At 35.8% G+C, this 18,333-nt stretch overlaps 1 protein-coding gene across 1 annotated transcript in view; it reads right to left on the bottom strand.

Moving 5' to 3' along the window:
• Nucleotides 1-18,333, bottom strand: part of fam184b (family with sequence similarity 184 member B) — a 54,464-nt gene that overhangs the window by 1,797 nt on the left and 34,334 nt on the right. The window contains exons 10-18 of the mRNA XM_056459799.1: nucleotides 15,742-15,859; nucleotides 14,676-14,858; nucleotides 13,894-14,110; nucleotides 8,564-8,694; nucleotides 8,314-8,477; nucleotides 4,851-5,015; nucleotides 2,928-3,036; nucleotides 2,747-2,851; nucleotides 765-1,021 (exon numbers count right to left, since the gene is read on the bottom strand). Coding sequence (XP_056315774.1) covers nucleotides 765-1,021; nucleotides 2,747-2,851; nucleotides 2,928-3,036; nucleotides 4,851-5,015; nucleotides 8,314-8,477; nucleotides 8,564-8,694; nucleotides 13,894-14,110; nucleotides 14,676-14,858; nucleotides 15,742-15,859 — 1,449 coding nt within the window. The remainder of the gene's footprint in view (nucleotides 1-764; nucleotides 1,022-2,746; nucleotides 2,852-2,927; nucleotides 3,037-4,850; nucleotides 5,016-8,313; nucleotides 8,478-8,563; nucleotides 8,695-13,893; nucleotides 14,111-14,675; nucleotides 14,859-15,741; nucleotides 15,860-18,333) is intronic.

Genomic DNA, 18,333 nt, shown 5'->3' with positions numbered 1-18,333 from the left:
TTTTTCATATGCTCTTTGCAATTCTAATTTATTCACAGCATTGTGCAAAAGAATAAATACACTCTTATTTACAACAAACAAACTTCCTTTGGGTAGAGCTGTGCACAACTGTAAACAATGCAGTACATATTGGAACTGAATCTACAACATACAGTACATAGGTCTGTAAATCATTCATGACATTGTTCATTTTAGAAGACATTTTTTTTAGGAAAAAAAGATTGAATTTGTTTTATAAAACTGGCTTGACAGATTTTGACTACTAGTTGAACATTTTTGTATGTAATGACTCAAGTAATGAAAAGAGGACTATTAGTTTTATATGAAATGACTATTCAGCATTCACAAGTTTAGTTAATTTTGACTGACATAAGTAAATAATTATGTTATAAAACAGCAGAGAGTTGTGTGAAAGCAATTGATGCATGTCCAAAAGCATTTGCAATTTGTTGGAAGGAATGAGAAACTGCTACTATGATGTGCACAAATGACTAATTGTTTTGAGAAATGCATGAACTGTTGTGCAAATGTAAATAGTGTTGTGAGAAATGCACCAAAGCCACTGAGGAAAAACTGTAATATGAAGTGTCTGTATGTTTTCTCATTAAATTCAAGGACTTGTTTTGTTTGCTTTATCAAAGCTTGGTTATTTAAACCAATAAGAGACTGTTAGGATTTAAAAAGTTCGGTGCAGTTCAGTGCACACTCAAAACATGATTTCACAAAGAGGAACTCTGAAAATGATTAGGTCTGCTGCTGATTACCTAATGTGCTGGTTGTAGTTGATTTTAAGCTGGGGCTGATGTCGCAGCTCTTGTGATGATGGACGGCTGTGTCTTAAAGAGGCTCTGTGTTCAGCATGAGGGGAGGTGGGTGTGTGTGTCCTGGTTAGTGGGGTCCCTCTCCCACTCTGTTCCATACTGGGTAATACACGCTCCATAACTGGTGAGCATTTGGTTTTGGGTGACCCTCCATCATACGAGCAGAGGTTTGGGATGCTAGCATCCTCAACTGTCTTTTTCTGTAAAAAGAAGATTCTTATTACAAACAGCATAATGCCAAAGACTTTAGACATAAAACATTTGAATAAATGGGAGAAAGTGATATATATATTTATATGATGAAAAGAATCCCAATTTTTAAATTAAAGCCAATAATCAGCTGGTAAAGTTATAAGCTCTTGCATGAAGTGTGTGTGTTTATAAAGGGCTCGCAAGGGTCAGGGAATTTCTGTAATATGGAACTTGCAATGGTTTATTCCAGACATTGAAAGACAGAGTTATAAATCCAAATCATGGAATGTCAAGGATTTTCCATTGCCACTTAAATCTTTGGTTTAGCCTCTAAAATTGGTTTTGGTTTTTCTATATCATATTTGTGACCACTTCGAAAACTGCCTGTTAAAAAGTTTAGTTAAAAGTTAAATGTAAAGTTTATGAAACTAACTTATTAATTATCCAATATAAATGATCCAGTGGCTATTAAAGTAATGCAAAATATAATTCCATTTTAATATTGTTATTATTGTAACATATCTATCGATAATTTAATGTTACAATAATAAGAACAACAGTGGCCTGTTTGTCTCTCCATTACTATCAAATATCTATCTATATCAATCACAGCTGATTCCCATCTACAAAACACACTCATATGTTAAAATGTTTCCAATCACGTGATCATATTTTCTAAAAGAGGACTCTTTGGGCTTTTGAAAGGAACAGTGAACTCCTTCACCAATGAATCCAGGTAAGGTTATGCAATACAGTCATTACTGTACTATACACTGTATACTATATACTGTACAACTATATAAACCTGGAGTTCATTAGTACATACAGTAGATATACAGTACAGCATCTACAGTACATACACTGTGTCTAATTACTTTCAGAGAGTCATGGAGTTGGAGGCCAATAAAGTCACACATGAAATTATCTATGTTGACGAGGTTGGCTTCAGCTTGGTGAAAAGGATTTCAACATGGGAGAAACATTATAGGCCAAAGGGCCACAGTTAGCGTGCCGGGCCCGAGAAGAAGAAGCCAGGCAAATGCAGAAGACCGGGTAGAATAGAAGATTACTTAGTTTTTTATTATAATTGCGGTGCTTTTTCTGTTTGAATATCTTGCAGTAATGTCCTTTTGCAAATAAAGTATATTTCAGCAATTCTGTGTCTGTATTTTTGTTTCATAAACATAAACTTTACATTTTATAAAGCTACTCTGAGATGGCCATTCTTTTTTTGTATTGAATTTATGCAGCAAAAGAAACAAAATGCATGCATTTACTAAACCCAACAAAACAAAACTGTAGAGACGCTTCAAATATGAGTGCAGATCTGACAGAAAATAATGCAGTTTCTGTAATTTCAGCTGATGATAGTGTTTTTTTTTGTCAATGTGTTCTGATTGACTAAATGTTCCTGTTATAAGAGAGCATGTGTTAGTGTTTTGAACAATTATTTGATTTTGAAACATGTTTGCAGTGTTTTGTTAGACATGATGTATTGTGTTAGTTTATTAATGTATTTTGAATGTTAGTTTTGGAGTTTAGTTTACAATGTGTGATTTTGAGCTTGAATTTAACCGTTTTGCCAATTGTGTGTTTTAGGTGTGTTGATGCATTAAGAGTTTAGAAAACTTGTTAAATATATTGGAAAAAAACTGTATATGCTATGAAAACGCAACTCTTTAGTCAGTAAACATCAGGGAATTAGATATATGAGGTAGGAACCCTGTTTATACCTTCATGTTAGGTGTAAGGGTTCCTGCTTGTGTCCTAGATTCATGAGGCTTGAGTATTTCATCACTGCACAGAGGTGGATGCTGGGAAAGCTGGTGGAGGTCTTCCTGAAATAGAGAAATACTGTGCTAATGCGATAGAAAAGAGTCAGCATCCTGTGGTTTGAGTGTTTGTGTGTCTAACCACGAGATTTTTGATGAGTTGGTCTCTCTCGCTTAGCTTGTCCTGTAGTTTAGCAATGGTATGCAGGTCTTCTACTCTCCTTTTCCCCCTTTCTTCCCTTTCTCTCAACCTAAAAGTAAAATAAAACAAAAATCAGTAGACACAAATATTAATTAAATAATACTATAAAACAAATGTCTTATTTAAACAAAATATACAGTGGAGATAAAAATATAATTATTATAATATAATAAGATAATATATTATAGTATAATTTTTTTGAAAATTTATAAACACGATATATATACTGTATATATATATATATATATATATATATATATATATATATATATATATATATATATATATAAGATTTTCAATCAAGTTTTGATCAGGACTCTAGCAAGGCCATTTCATTATTTTAATGGTTGTGGCTTTTTAACCCATTTATCCTTCATGAAAATTGCTGGCTGCGTGATAAATACACAGAAAAATTTATTTCAAGGTTTTCAGCCTTAAAGAACCTCTGATTCTATGGTGTCATAGTCCAGTTGCAGTGTTAAACTGACTGGCCATAGGGAATTTTCTCGCTATTGTTTTCTCTGGTGGATCTGACTTTTGTGGTCGACTAGCCCAGGGTATCCGTGGGGCCTTAAAAAGTCTTAAATTCACTGAAATATTATGTTGTATGTCTTAAATAATTTTAAACAGGTCTTAATTTTCCTTTGTCTAAGTAAAGCTACCCAATCGGGCCGACATCCATCCAATCACCAACAATCCATCTTAATAAAATCAAGGAAAGTAAACTTAAAACAATTACAGTTCCTTATGATAATAACAGAGCAAAATATCCCCTTACGTTATCTACCATTCATAAAAAACTTTTTACAGAAGGGTGAGTAGACATAATATTTATAAATAGACATGAAACTTCAGGTTTTATATCAGAAATGCATTAGGCTGAATATAGAAATTATTCTCAATCAATTTGGACCAAAAGCCAAAAATATATTTTTTTGATTATTTACATAATTGCCTCCACAACAAATAAACTTTAAACAATGTTAAACTTATCATTTAAAAAAAAAACAGAAATATTATGTTGAAAATAGTACATACAATAAGTGTTTTCTTGTTTCGACACATTAAAGTATGTCGCTAAGAAATAACTACATTTGATTTTTTTTTTTGTGGGATGCAAAAAAAAATTCCACTGGGCCATTAGAAATAATCATTAGTGTTTAGCCCTGTATAAGTCTAAATTCATAATAAGTTTCAATCATAATGGTCTTAAAAGGGTCTTAAAAAGTCTTAAATTTGACTTGATAAAACCTGCAGTAACCCTGCTAGCCTTTTTGGGGATTTAAATAAAATAATGACATTGGCAACCTGCTATCAGATGGTATCAATCAGTTTAGAATGACTCACCATTCTCCAAATTCAGTGAAAACTGTAATGTTAGGCTGCCAGCTAAATAGAGTTTCAGATTCTCTGATAATCAAGGAAATTACTATCAGGTGCCAGAATAACACCAAGAACTGGCATGAATCAGAAAGCGGTTTCTAATTTTAATCATACTTTTTCAAATATCTAACTCAAGATTTTTATACTGTCTAACTCATGAAATGAAAACCTGCCCTTTCCCCATATTAGGATGATGCAGTTAGTACAGAAGGACATCAAATTTGAGGAAATTGTAGACTGTTTTCAAATGTTGATCTCAACTGTACATATCAATGATTTTAGTAGTCCATTTTAGTAGCTAAATTGAAATTAGCATGCAATGTGTGTAAATGTGGATAATTTTGAAACATTCTCTAATTCTGTGGAAGTCTGTAGGGAATCCTAATAATGAGCCATCTTTATACATCGACTAGCTTGGGTACATTTCTGTATGTATGTGTGGTTTGTATTTTGCATTATTGATGTGGGAGGAGCAGGTACTCTGTTTCCAAGGCAACTATGCGGGCCTGTAGTCGTGTTTGGGCGGTGCTGAAGTCTGATATTATGGTCTGGATCTCCATTCTGTGCTCTTTCTTCACAGTCTCCATGTTATTCCTGTGATCTGACCCATCCGCTTCACCATCCTCATGCTTTTCCTCTGGGAAACTGCGCATCAGATATAAATATATGTAAATTCAAATTTTCTCTCAGGGTTAAATCAGATTTATTTCCAAAACATTTGATGTTAAAATGCAGTATGTTGGTCAATTTATGTTCAGATGCTTTTGTCCTTTCAAATACCTTTGAACCAAGATCTTTATGGATTTTCAGTAGTGGTTTTTAATATATAAAATATACATTTCTATCATCACATGCAATAAAATAAAATCAAAACAATTTAGATAGTAACGGGGGAAAAAGGAATTCGTTTGACAGAATTTGTATCTTATCTCTGCACATTGTGCTTCAACTGTAATCCGCTATAGTGTTTTGTTTCGTGCCAATCTTCCAGATTAATTTACTATTGTTTAGAAACACTACTTGATGAGGACATTTATGTCAGTGTGTCCTGGTTTGACACTAGCAGGTTAAATGAGACCCAAAAATGAACCTCAAGTCATATAGTGTGTATATAACGCATGAATGAGTACACCCCTTTTGAATATAATTTTTAGTTTTTTGTCTCTCAGTGAAAATAGACAATATATGTTGGTGCATTTAAACAAGTTTTATTAAAGCATTATATCCATTAGTTTGAGAGTTTGGTCAAATAACATCTTCAGGAATAGAAAGATAATACATTTAAATTTAAAAGAGGTATTGCTAAACAAGTACAAACTACAAAACTTCAACTAAATTTGAAGTTAGGTTATGTTTTTAGATTTCTCTTGATATTTCCTGTTACAAATTTATTTAACATTTCCCCCCCAAGATATTATTTTGGGTGTACTAATTTTTAGACTCTAATATATTGCACAAATATATTATTAAAAATATATTCTTGTAAAGAACAGTATAGAAAATAGTGAATAATGAATTTAAAATATCCATACAATACATTAATTTAATACATACAGAAATTAAGTTATGTGTATTAAAATGAAATGACAGGAAAAAATATTGTACAAATGAAGAAAGGGAGTGTAAAAAGCCATGGAGAGCCCAGACAGCAGCTGAAATCTCTCAGTAGTTAGAAACCAGGGTGGAAATTTCAGCAAGAGAATGATCTCAACCACAGCCAAGGAAACCCTCAATTGGTTTCAGAAAAAAAGAAAGCTGCTTGAATAGCCCAAGCAATCCCCTGACTTGAATCCAATAGAAAATAAGAAATAAAGTTCAGAGTTCATAGAAGCGACTCACAGAACTGTCAAGATTTTTAGACAAGTCTGGGGGAAAAAACATCACATCTGATCAATGAATGCAATTTTATTCTCCATGTAAGTGAAATGATGTCATTAAAAACAACACCAACAACACAAAAAGGTTTTAAATAAATTTCAGTAGTTCAGTAACTTTTCCTTGTGTCATTTCATTGTTATTACACAAATAAAAAAAAGGTTTATTTGTATGTTTGGATTGTTTTGGTTTTTGCCAATATCTGGGTCAATTTCATGTCAACAGCTCCTTTAGAAATATATTTACTATCAAAAATCATGATGTGTTCACTGCTTATTATACCTGCTGTGCATTTGTGTATATATACAGCGCGTCACTTTTTCCACATGTTTTTATGTTACAGCCCTATTCCAAAATGGATTAAATTCATTTATTTCCTCGAAATTCTACACACAATACCCCATATTGACAATGTGAAAAAAGATTTTTTGAAATTGTTGCAAATTTATTAAAAATAAAAAACCTGAAAAATCACATGTACATAAGTATTCACAGCCTTTGAGGTGACAGTGCATGTCAAAGCACAAACCAAGCATAAGGACAAAGAAATGTCTGTAGACTTCCGAGACAGGATTGTCTCGAGGCACAAGACTGGGGAAGATTACAGAATAAATTCTGCTGCTCTGAAAGTTCCAATGAGCACAGTGGCCTCCATCATCCGTAAGTGGAAGATGTTTGGAACCACCAGGACTTTTCCTAGAGCTGGCCAGCTATCTAAGCTGAGTGATCGGGTGAGAAGGGCCTTAGTCAGGAAGGTGATCAATAAGCCGATGGTCACTCTGTCTGAGCTCCAGTGTGCTTCTGTGGAGAGAGGAGAACCTTACTGAAGGACAACCATCTGTGCAGCAATCCATCAATCAGGCCTGCATGGTAGATTGGCCAGACGGAAGCCACTTCCCGCCTGGAATTTGCCAAAAGCCATCTGAAGGACTCTCAGACCATAAGAAACTAAATTCTCTGGTCTGAGACTAAAATTGAATTGAAAAGTGAATGTCAGGTGTTACGTTTGGAGAAAACCAGGCACCGCTCATCACCAGGCTAATACCATCCCTACAGTGAAGCATAGTGGTGGCAGCATCATGCTGTAGGGATGTTTTTCAGCAGCAGGAACTGGAAGACTAGTCAGGATAGAGGGAAAGATGAATGCAGTAACGTACAGAGACATCCTGAATGAAAACCTGCTTCAGAGTGCTCTTGACCTCAGACTAGGGCCACCGTTCATCTTCCAGCAGGACAATGACCCAAAGCACACCGCCAAAATATCAAGATAATACATGGAGTGGCTTCACAACACCTCGGTAAATGTCCTTCAGTGGCCCAGCCAGAGCCCAGACCTAAATCCTATTGAACATCTCTTGAGAGATCTGAAAATGGCTGTACACCGTTGCTTCCCATCCAACCTAATAAAGCTTGAGAGGTACTGCAAAGAGGAATGGGCAAAAATTCCCAAAGACAGGTGTGCCAAGCTTGTGGCATCATATTCAAAAAGACTTGAGGCTGTAATTGTTGCCAAAGGTGCATCAACAAAGCATTGAGCAAAGGCTGTGAGTACTTATATACTGTACATGTGATTTTTCAGGTTTTTAATTTAATAAATTTCAACTTATTACAAATTTCAAAAAAACTTTTTTCACATTGTCATTATGGGGTATTGTGTGTACAATTTTGACGAAATAAAAGAATTTAATCCATTTTGGAATAAGGCTGTAACAGAAAAAATTTTGGAAAAAGTGAAGCGCTATGAATACTATCCGGATGCACTGTATATATGTATCTTCCTGTGTATCTATCCCTGAACTATCGCTTTAGGTCTTCTGAAGAGAGAATTGTTTCAGAACAGAATTCATTTAGCATTTTTTCACAAAATTTAAACATTGATTAACATATTTACATAAAGAACATTAAATAAGATGAACAGAACGATGATTAAAGCCTTAAAAGAGCCTCACACTGCACCATGTCTTTAAAAAAATCAAATGCCTTCTGTCTCTGTGTGTGTGTTTGTTTTATTTAATCTTTTTACTGATTTATTGTATGTGATTGGGCTCATTGTCATATTGGCACTGACCTCTTGTGTTTTTGTTTATAGTCCTCCTGTTCCTCTCTTCGTGAGCTCAATGCATTTATTCGTTCTTTCAGATCTTCGTTCTCTCTTTTCAGCTCCTGAACCTCGCTGCTCTTCTCATCCAGCTGTCTCTCTAATGACTGTAAGCGGTTTTGCTGTTTCAGATCCTGGAAAAAAGACAGGAAGATAGTCATGGGATGAGACACCCCTTGAGTTGATGTAGAAGTGTGTGTCTATTTGGGTATGTGTGTACCTGCTGCAGGGCCATCATTTGTGTGTGCGTGTGTATTTCGTTCTGAAGGTCCTCGATCTGCTGCATGTGTCTCTGGGTGACCTGTCTCACCCACTCAGTGTGCTGCTGGGTCAGCTCTGCCTTCTGCTTGTCTACACATACACACACACACACATACATACAGGATGTCGCATTAGATCAGATATGCTTACATTCTGGCTTCACTCCTGCTTTACTTCATGACTAGCTGGCACTAGATGGTACTGTTGTGCAAAATACAATGTATGCTCCTATTATGGATAATATTGCTGATAGAACACACACAAAGAAAAAATCTGCAAAGTACAAAGACCATTCAGCAAGATAAGTGGCCACTTGGGGCCACAGGAAATCTGGGGGCTCCCAAACAAATACCTAAAAGTTCCTATAAATGATATATAACATAGTTTTCTATTATATTTTGTATAGTGAGGGTCTAACAAATACATTTTTATGCAATTATCATTATCTGTGTGAATGTGCCCCTAACCCCCAATTATGGATCAGTGGAACATGGCAGTGGTTAACTTCATTTACCTCATATTGTTTTTATTCCACTAAGACAGCTAAAATCTGTACTCTAATCACTGTATTAAAAGTACCCTCTAGCTCAATTCACTGTCGCTGGTTACAACCTGCAACTACTGTACAACACAAATAGCAAAAACTGAAAACTATGCATTACTGACCCTTCACTAAGCCACACCTGAAAACCACCACACACCAATCATAGCTTAGCAACCATAGCTACACGCAGGAGGCCTGTCAAGCCTTCGAGCGAGGGAAATAAGCCAAAGCATTGTGCATATGGATTGTGCAAATCTGACACCCGGTATCCTAAAAGTTTGGACGGGGTGGTGGAATTTTTTCCCTTTCCAAAACCTAAAACCCAAGAGGAGAAATGCCAGCGTGGATCGAGCTCTGTGAGGGGTGCTAAAAGAGCGGCTTTAAGTTGGTTTTGTTTTCGATAATCCTGACACATTCAGTGATAGATGGCATTAACTCCAATACCTCTTACCCTAAACAGATCTAAACTGTGTTTCCTACAAAAATGCAAAGCAGGTTATGTTTCCCAGCTGTTTTTCTTTTTTTTTTTGCTCGATATTATGAGCATTGCTCTGTTTAAGCCCTCGCAATAGTAGTTATACAAATAGCAATCATATTTCCATCTGTTTCAAGCTACGAATATTTGAAATTACATATCAATAGAACAAAATCGAGATGTTATCACAATCTGAGCATTTGTGATCAATATACTTCACCCGCAGCTGTTTTTCAGTAATTTATAACCCTCATGCCCATGTCAGAGCTTCAGTTCACTGATGTTTTCGTCCGTCTTTTAGAGATATATTCATTGGTGACGACGTTATAGCGGGTTAGTGTCTGCTTTTATATTTCGTGTCTGATTAATATTTACTGGTAGGGAAAATCTATTTGTTTGCTACTGCTATTTATACTTTAACTTGCATTTCAATCTATTTATTTTTTCCACTTAACTGCAAATTAGATTAGAAACGGTATAAAAAGCACACAAACATACTGACGGTTATAGGTAGTGTACATTGTTATGGGTCAATTATGCTAATATTCAGCACAAATCCATTAATTTTACCCTTTCTGGCCTTTTTTTCAATGAATGAATTATGTAGAAGCACGGTCCATGCGTGTTTCCTCATCGGTCCCTCGTTAGTAACGCTATATTTTATTGCACAACAATTAATCTATCAGGCTTTTTGGCTAATGAAGGGAAATCACTGTTTAATTTGTTATTATTAGATTATTTTTAAATTTCACCTCTCCTGCTGTGCATGAACTAAGCTGTTGAATGGTCAGCATATGAGGTGGCTAGGCTAACCTAGCTTCAATTTTGATTAAATAATTTTCTAATCGGTTGCCTATTATGTCGTGAATATACCCCTGTAATGCATACTGCAGTCCTTTCTTGTCTGGCTTTCTCAGATATCTCATCTGTTCGCCAAAAACGACGAATTATATCCCTGGCAATGTCTGACAGCAGCACATACATATTGCAATATGTATGCACCAAGCACGAAAGCTTGACATGCGTAACAATAGTAACTAAGGAGGGCGGGGCTTAGCGAAGGGTCAATTACCTGTACTTTAACCCTTGTGTGCTGTTAGGGATGTTTTCATCTATTTTGAAGTGATTTTGAATCTTAATTTGGCCACAACATCCTCTGTGTTTCAGCAAACTTAATGATTTTTGGTCACAAATCCTATTTTGGTGACAAAACATATTCAACAACATACTCTGGGCAAACGTACTGCCCTTTTGTTATGTTCGTGGCTGTATTTGCCCCATTGACTTCCATTATAAATACATTTTTTGTTGCACAGCCATGACACTATATAGTCATGCATTCTTGATTGTTGCTGGTTTTCCCTGTTGGGAAGACCAAAAAAATATATATTTTTATTGCAAGGCTTTAAATGTATGTAGATGTTTTGTTTTTTGTTGCTGAATTAAGTGTTGAACCAAAACTTCTTTGCTACTGGATTTTGGAATACATCTGTAAATGTGCTAATTAGCATATTATAAATACACATTTTCATACACCACTATTCTTTTCTATATGCTCCTGCGATTGAATAGGTTACATTTTAGTCATTTAACTAACATGAATTCTTATTCATATTCCTAACGACAGCTTATAGCTTTAAAAACACATTATGGTATATTGAGCCATATTTAAATTTATTTTAATGTATGTATTCCTGACAAACTACACTGACAAAACTTAAATCAGGGGTGTCAAAGCCCTGCAGAGTTTAGTTCCAACCCTGCTTCAACACACTGCACCATTTTAACCCTAATTTTCACTCGCTAACAATGCCCTAAATAGGAGACAAAGATTCAGAGTGACAATGACGCAGTGTGAAGAATCAAAGAAGTGATCAGAGAGAGTTGCAGATGACACCTAAAATATTGGCCAAGCTAAATATCTGAACCTGTCTGCAATTCAAAGTCATGCTGTGATCACCTAGAGCCAAAGATAAGAGAGGACAGGACAGGGCAGGGGGGAGTTTTGGGAGCAAATATAGACCACAATCTCAGAATAATTTTTGAAATAATATTGAACAGAAAATAAAAAACATACATTTGCTTGATAAGCCAAAGCAGCAGCAGCACGTTGCAAAATTATTCACTGACCTTTTTCTTTCTTTGCACAATGCATAATCCTTGTTCCCTGCATCTCCTAATTTCCTCCTCTATTATCTTTTTTTTTTGCCATTAACCTGTATATCACACTGTGTGATTGTATACCTGTATACCTGTATATATGTATGCACAGACCATTTTATTATAAATGGTTATTGCAAGGTAGGCCCACCATTTCCAGTCTAGCCTGCAGTTTTAGATTATTTCCTTATCACTTCTTGCGTGTGCTTGCGGGTTGACAGCAATAGTGTTTATATAGTGTAGTCATGCAGTGTGCATCCTCCTGCTGCTGATCCAGCATGCAGTGTGAACACAGCAGCAACTGAATGCACCCACAGATGGTCAAGCAGTGTGAAAGCAATGAAGATTTGATGATTTTGAAAGAAAACTGTGAACTGTAGGTTTTAAACAAACCTGTGTTTAATTTGGGTAAAAGTTAAACTATGCAGAGCTGAGGCCCTCCAAGTACTCAGTTTGACACCAACTGTTTTAAATGATTAATGCCAACAGATTGGTGTGTCATGCTACTTCAATTCTAATGTGTTACTAATTAGCTGCATTTATCTGTACACTGTAAAAAAGTTAAGGTAACTCAAACTGAGAAAACCAATTGCCTACAGGGCTGCACGGTGGCGCAGTGAGTAGCACGTTCGCCCCACAGCAAGAAGGTTGCTGGTTCGAGCCTCGGCTGGGTCAGTTGGCATTTCTGTGTGGATGTTCTCCCCATGTTCGCGTGGGTTTCCTCTGGGTGCTCCAATTTCTCCCCACAGTCCAAAGATATGTGGTATAGGTGAATTGGGTAGGCTAAATTGTCTGTAGTATATGTGTGTGAATGAGTGAATGATTCCCAGTGATGGAAAGGGCATCCGCTGCGTTAAACATATGCTGGATAGGTTGGCAGTTCATTCCCAGATTAATAAAGGGACTAAGAAAAAGAAAATGAATGAACTTATCCTAATGAGTACTGTGAACATAATCCATTTGACTAAACAAAGCAATATAAGCACAGTAAAACCCAATAAATGAAAAGAACTCAAACCAACTGAGTACTGTTAAACCCAATAAGTCAAGGCAACTCAAACAGTTTGAGGATTGCAATAAACCATTTGAGTTAAACAACTAATCTATATGAGTACTGTGAACTTACTCCATTTAAGTTGAAGTAATGAGGTATTTTATTAACTCATTACCTTCAACACTGAGTTCAAAACTCTTTTCAAATGAGTAGAATTAACTTTCAGTCAATTTTGAGTTAACTACACTCATTTCATTTGATAAAGTTGACTCTTAGGTTTTACAGTGTAGTGAGAAAGACTGTTCTTTTATTATGCTTGTGGTCTTGGCCTTGGATGCATAGGCACACCAGTGTCAAATACACTATTTGAAGAAACCCAATATATCACTGTTTCTTGGGTTATATTGGCATAACATATGAAGATATACACTCACTGGCCACTTTATTAGGTACACCTTTTCAACTGCTTGTTAATGCAAATTTCTAATCAGCCAATAACATGGCAGAAACTCAATGAATTTAGGCATGTAGACATGGTCAAGACGATCTGCTGCAGTTCAAACCGAGCATCAGAATGGGGAAGAAAGGTGATTTAAGTGACTTTGAACATGGCATGGTTGTTGGTTAGATGGTTAGCTAGATGGGCTGGGCTGTTACTGTTACACCAACATTACATATTTTTCATGTCACCCTTATCTGACCCATTTATTTTAGGTTCTGGAATCTCTTCTAATGTTCTGATGGGTTTATTCAGGTGTGCTTAATCAGGAACCAGGAATTTGAAAATGTATAGTGCTGCAAGAAGAGGGTTGGGAAATACTGCTATACCCTATATAACAAAATATACTATATACACTCACATCTTAAACATTGCGCAGTGTTACAATGTATCCAAATTTGTTATAGATTATAGAACTTAATTTATCTGGACTTTTTCCTGCTTTAAACTTATTTTAAGCAATTTGCGGCCCCTTGGATAGTGTGACGAAGCCCCCTAGTGTGTCTCAGCCCTCATAATAATAACTCCTTCCATAGGCCAATCTGTATATTTTCTTTCCTTGATATAAAATGACTAGTTTTTTTAGGAGGACATTCTGTATGAGCAGTGACGGTTACCCAGCTGGAGTTTGTGCTGTGTGAGCAAGCGTTGTCTTTCTGCCTGAAGTTCTTCATTGGCTTGTGTTTCCAGGACCTGAAGAGCTCGCTGGTGATTTAACCTCTCCGCACGCAACAGCTCCTCCTCTCGCTCACGCCACCCCCGCTTCTCCCTCTCCTCTTCCCTCTCTCTTGTACTCTTTCCATCCTCCTCATCCTCATCTTCCTCTTTTACTACCTACAATGCACAGAGACAACACAAATCACTAATAAGAGGAGGTCTTTCCACAGAAATGTCCTCTGTCATCAGTTCAACTTTTATCCAAACAATAAAAACCAATGGGGTCCAAACATGCGTAAAGAATACGCATATTTGTAAAGCACATTTCCCACTAGTTTTTAAAATACATTTGTTTAGGCCTGACATTTAGAAATGATTTTGTTTAAAAAAATGCCAGAAAAATGCCTCTTTATTTTATACTTTCATACTTTTTTCGTTCTGTTATTCAGTTACTCTGACAAATATTCAATACGGTATATTCAAGCAAAGGTTTTGTTATGAACTGAAATACATGCTCATTACGTTTCATTTTATTTAGTGCTATTATTAGCCTTGTTCCTTAATGATTTTGTTTCTCAGTGTAATTTTGATCCTTCTAATCACAATGCAAAAATGTATCAGGTATTGTTGGGTATTTTTGTTACAGAACAATTTTCTTTTGTGTTCCAATCTATAAAGAAATAATTACAGGTTTGAAATTAGATGAAGGTGAGTAAACAATAGCAAAATGTTGTATACACACCTGTAGCTGCTGCCTCATCATTCTCTCCTTCTCCTGAATGGTGGAGTGAAGCTGCGCTCTGAGTGAACTGTTCATATCTCGTGTCTTTTGGATCTCTTGCTTCATCCGTTCCATCTCTCCATTACCATAACGTCTCTCTCTCTCTCCCTCCATCTTCTCCGAGAGAACTCTCCTCTCTTCGAACTGGACACACACAGAGAAATAATGTTGATAGACTGAAACTTGTGTATGATGAGTCTTAAGGAAACGAACAATGTGTGTTATGCTGAGATCAGACTGCATGATTTTAGCCCTGATTTTGACTTGCTGACAGGTTTTGAAAAATTGTCGACAAATGCCTGAAACCACAGGCAAATCGGTGCTAGTTCACGCAAATTACAATCACACAGTGTGAACTATCAAGGATGTGATCTGAGAGAATCGCCAATGAGCCGCAGACACCCGTCAGATATTTGGCATGCTAAATATCTGGACCTGTCGGTGATTCAAATCATACTGTGTGAAATGAGTTTTGACTGAAAATAACATTGGCGATCACCTACAGCCAATGAGAGAGCAGCATCCACTAGTATGGGTACCTGCAGGCCAGCAGGAGGTTGGGGGAGAAGTCAAAAGCGCTCATTTTTAGTTTATTTGGACCAAATAAATGGAGAAAAAACTGGTGTAAATTTGGCAGGAGCACTGTGTCTGTTTGATGTGTTATCTGAGCAATATCACAACCTGATCGAAAAGTAAAAAAAGGTGAGGAGAAATTGCGAATTCTCTTCAAACCCAGGTGAGCAAAATAAGTACATTTCCAACCGCACTAAAGCCTTCTTTTTCTTCGTAACCTCGTGCTGTTGCCATGTCACTCCTTGCGTGTGTTTGGTTGTGAGATGTAATTTAGACAGAGTTGTCTAAATTCGATTCTTCCTATTTTAAAGTCATTCAGTGTGAAACCCCTTTCGCCGATCCATTCTTCAGTGTAAACACAGCACCGACGGAACACTACCCTAGATAGTCATGCAGTGTGAAACATCCGTGACACGACTACTTTGAAAATGATGCAGTCTGAACTCGGCATTACCTGTGTTTGCAGTTCTTCTACTCTGTGTTGCCACTGTTGGTTCATCTTTCTGATCTCTTCCTCTTTTTCTCTCTTCAGTTCTACGATCTGATCAGAAAACTGCTTCTCAAACTGTAGCCTACACACACACAAAACAACAACAGAAATGATTAATTAATTTTATATTAATTCAATGATTTATTTCCAAATAAAATCAACATTCCAAATGTTATGGCATTATTACATCACTTGTGAAATGTCATATACAATTTAAGCTGCAAATCTATTTTAATGATAAAAATATTTTTCTGTGTCAGCATGTTTCTGCGTAAGGACCAAATAACTATAGCAAAATAATATGAAACTGTAATGTAGTGAAGGATATTTGCACCTATCAGAATCAAGCATTCAACAGCCTCATACATATCTACATCCATAATTCAGGGTTCATACATACATTTACTACTAAAATTCCATGACTTTTTAATGACTTTTCCCAAACTTTAAGGTAAATATTTATGATCTTGTTTTGTGTTTCATGAAATGTCTACGTACATGTGGTAAATAGGAAAGAAAATGCACATTCACATTTATCACAGCATAAAAATATATGGCAATCCATGTAGTTTCTATTTATTTTTTAAATCCGTAAAATAGTTTTTAGTAAGGTGTTGCTGTCTGCGTGAAAATTTTATATATTAATTAAATAAACTTAAGATTAGCGCAAATTAACCTTTAGTGCCCACAGTATCATAGCTCTGCAGTTAGATATTGTTTCTGGACACAACACTCATAATGCATCATGAATTACGGTGAAAGCGGGTGAAAGATAGGCGAAGCTAAAATTGCTTTTTTTACCCATTTAAAATTTTCCCATCAAATATAGTGTCAAGTATAAGTCAAGTTCATCTCAAATATATTCAAATACACAGATAATTGTTAAACAAATTTGCATGACTTTTCCAAAACATTTTGGGTTTCTTTGTTTTTCCAAAACTTGGAACAAAAATGTCATGACTTTTCCAGGTTTTCCAGAATTAGTCATTAAAACGGAACTGACAAACAAGTGTTCAATAGTGAATCAAATAACTAAAATCAATAATAATGATATATTTCAATTAACAGACAGCTCTGTTACAAACAAGTATGAATCGCTCATGTCTCAGTAGCTATGATTGCTTCCAAAAGATGCTAATTAAATTTATGTGCACAACAGGAATATTGCATAAAAGATCGGCGAATAATGCTGTGTTTCCATCCAATGAGTCCAAGAGAACAAAAACATCACTTTTTGATAAACTGGTGCCAAATATCAAAAAGAAAAATGCATTCACAGCTTCCTCAGTCTTTTGCTAATATAATAAATCACCTCAGAAGATAAAATGCAATGAACACGTGGCAAATTTTAGAGGCTTTTTAGATGCTTTTCGGGAGCACAGGCACTCATGATAGTTCTGGAGGAACTAATAATATAATAATAATAACAATAATACTGAACCACTAGGGTGACGGTCGACACACTGGTCTGTCCATTAATGCAATTTTTATCATCACGTGATCTCTTATAACAAAATCTCATGACATTTAATGCACATACAGGAATTTATTCGGAAGAAAAAAAATGTGTGGGAGAAAAAAAAAACAGTGATAGGAAAATTTATATTTTTTATTTTTGCGTTCCCTCGCAAAGATGTTTTGCTTTATCTCGCAAAGATATATTTCCACAAACACTTCCTGTTCACTTCATACATGTCAACCCTCCTGTTTTTATCGAGATTCTCCCGTATTTTACCATTCTATCCCACTATCAACCTATCATTAAGTATTTTCCCATATTTTTTGAAAGCATGCTGAAATTAATATAAAAATATCTACATTCACTTTCTTTAAACTAAAGCTGTGCGTCCCTCTGAATCAGCGAAAGCATGTAAATGAGTGACGGACGCGCTCCTTATGATAAACTGATCCCATATCAACTTCTGTACACACTATTTAAAGCGACACCTCTGTTTTCAAACAAGTGAAGTGCAGCAAATTAATGTCTTGTTTTGTTTTGTTCGGTTTGAGAGGTGTCACTTTAAGAATGCACAGGTCTATAATAAAAGCATTCGATTACTTTAGTAACTGTTTGTGCTCATTTAAGAGAAAATTTGTTGTGTTTAAAATAAAACACACTAGGCGGACATGTTTCCATATTAAGTGTACTTGTCTGTTTAAACACACACCCGAATCCCAAAGTGTCCTGCACTTTAGCTCCTCTTTAAATGGGGTATACAGAAGCTGATCTGGGATCAGTTTATCATGCTTATACATGCATTTGCTTGTACAGAGGTTGTTAAAAATATATGAGAAATATGGGAAAATACTTAATGAAAAGATTATAGCGGGATAGAATGGTAAAATACAGGAGAATCCCAGCAAAAACGGGAGGACTGACATGTATGAAGTGAACAGGAAAACATCAAAACATCTTGGCATTCCCTCGCAAAACATCTTTGTGAGGGAATGCAAAAACTTTTAAAATATATTTTCCTATCACAGTTTTTTTTCCCCCACCATCACATTCCCTCCAGGTGTCCTTATTTATGTGACATTCCCAAATGTGCATAAAAA

This window comes from Danio aesculapii, chromosome 1, assembly GCF_903798145.1.
Source record: "Danio aesculapii chromosome 1, fDanAes4.1, whole genome shotgun sequence".
NCBI lineage: Eukaryota > Metazoa > Chordata > Actinopteri > Cypriniformes > Danionidae > Danio > Danio aesculapii.
The sequence above is the reverse complement of the archived record's forward strand: the minus strand, read 5'-3'. Positions and strand labels throughout refer to the sequence as shown.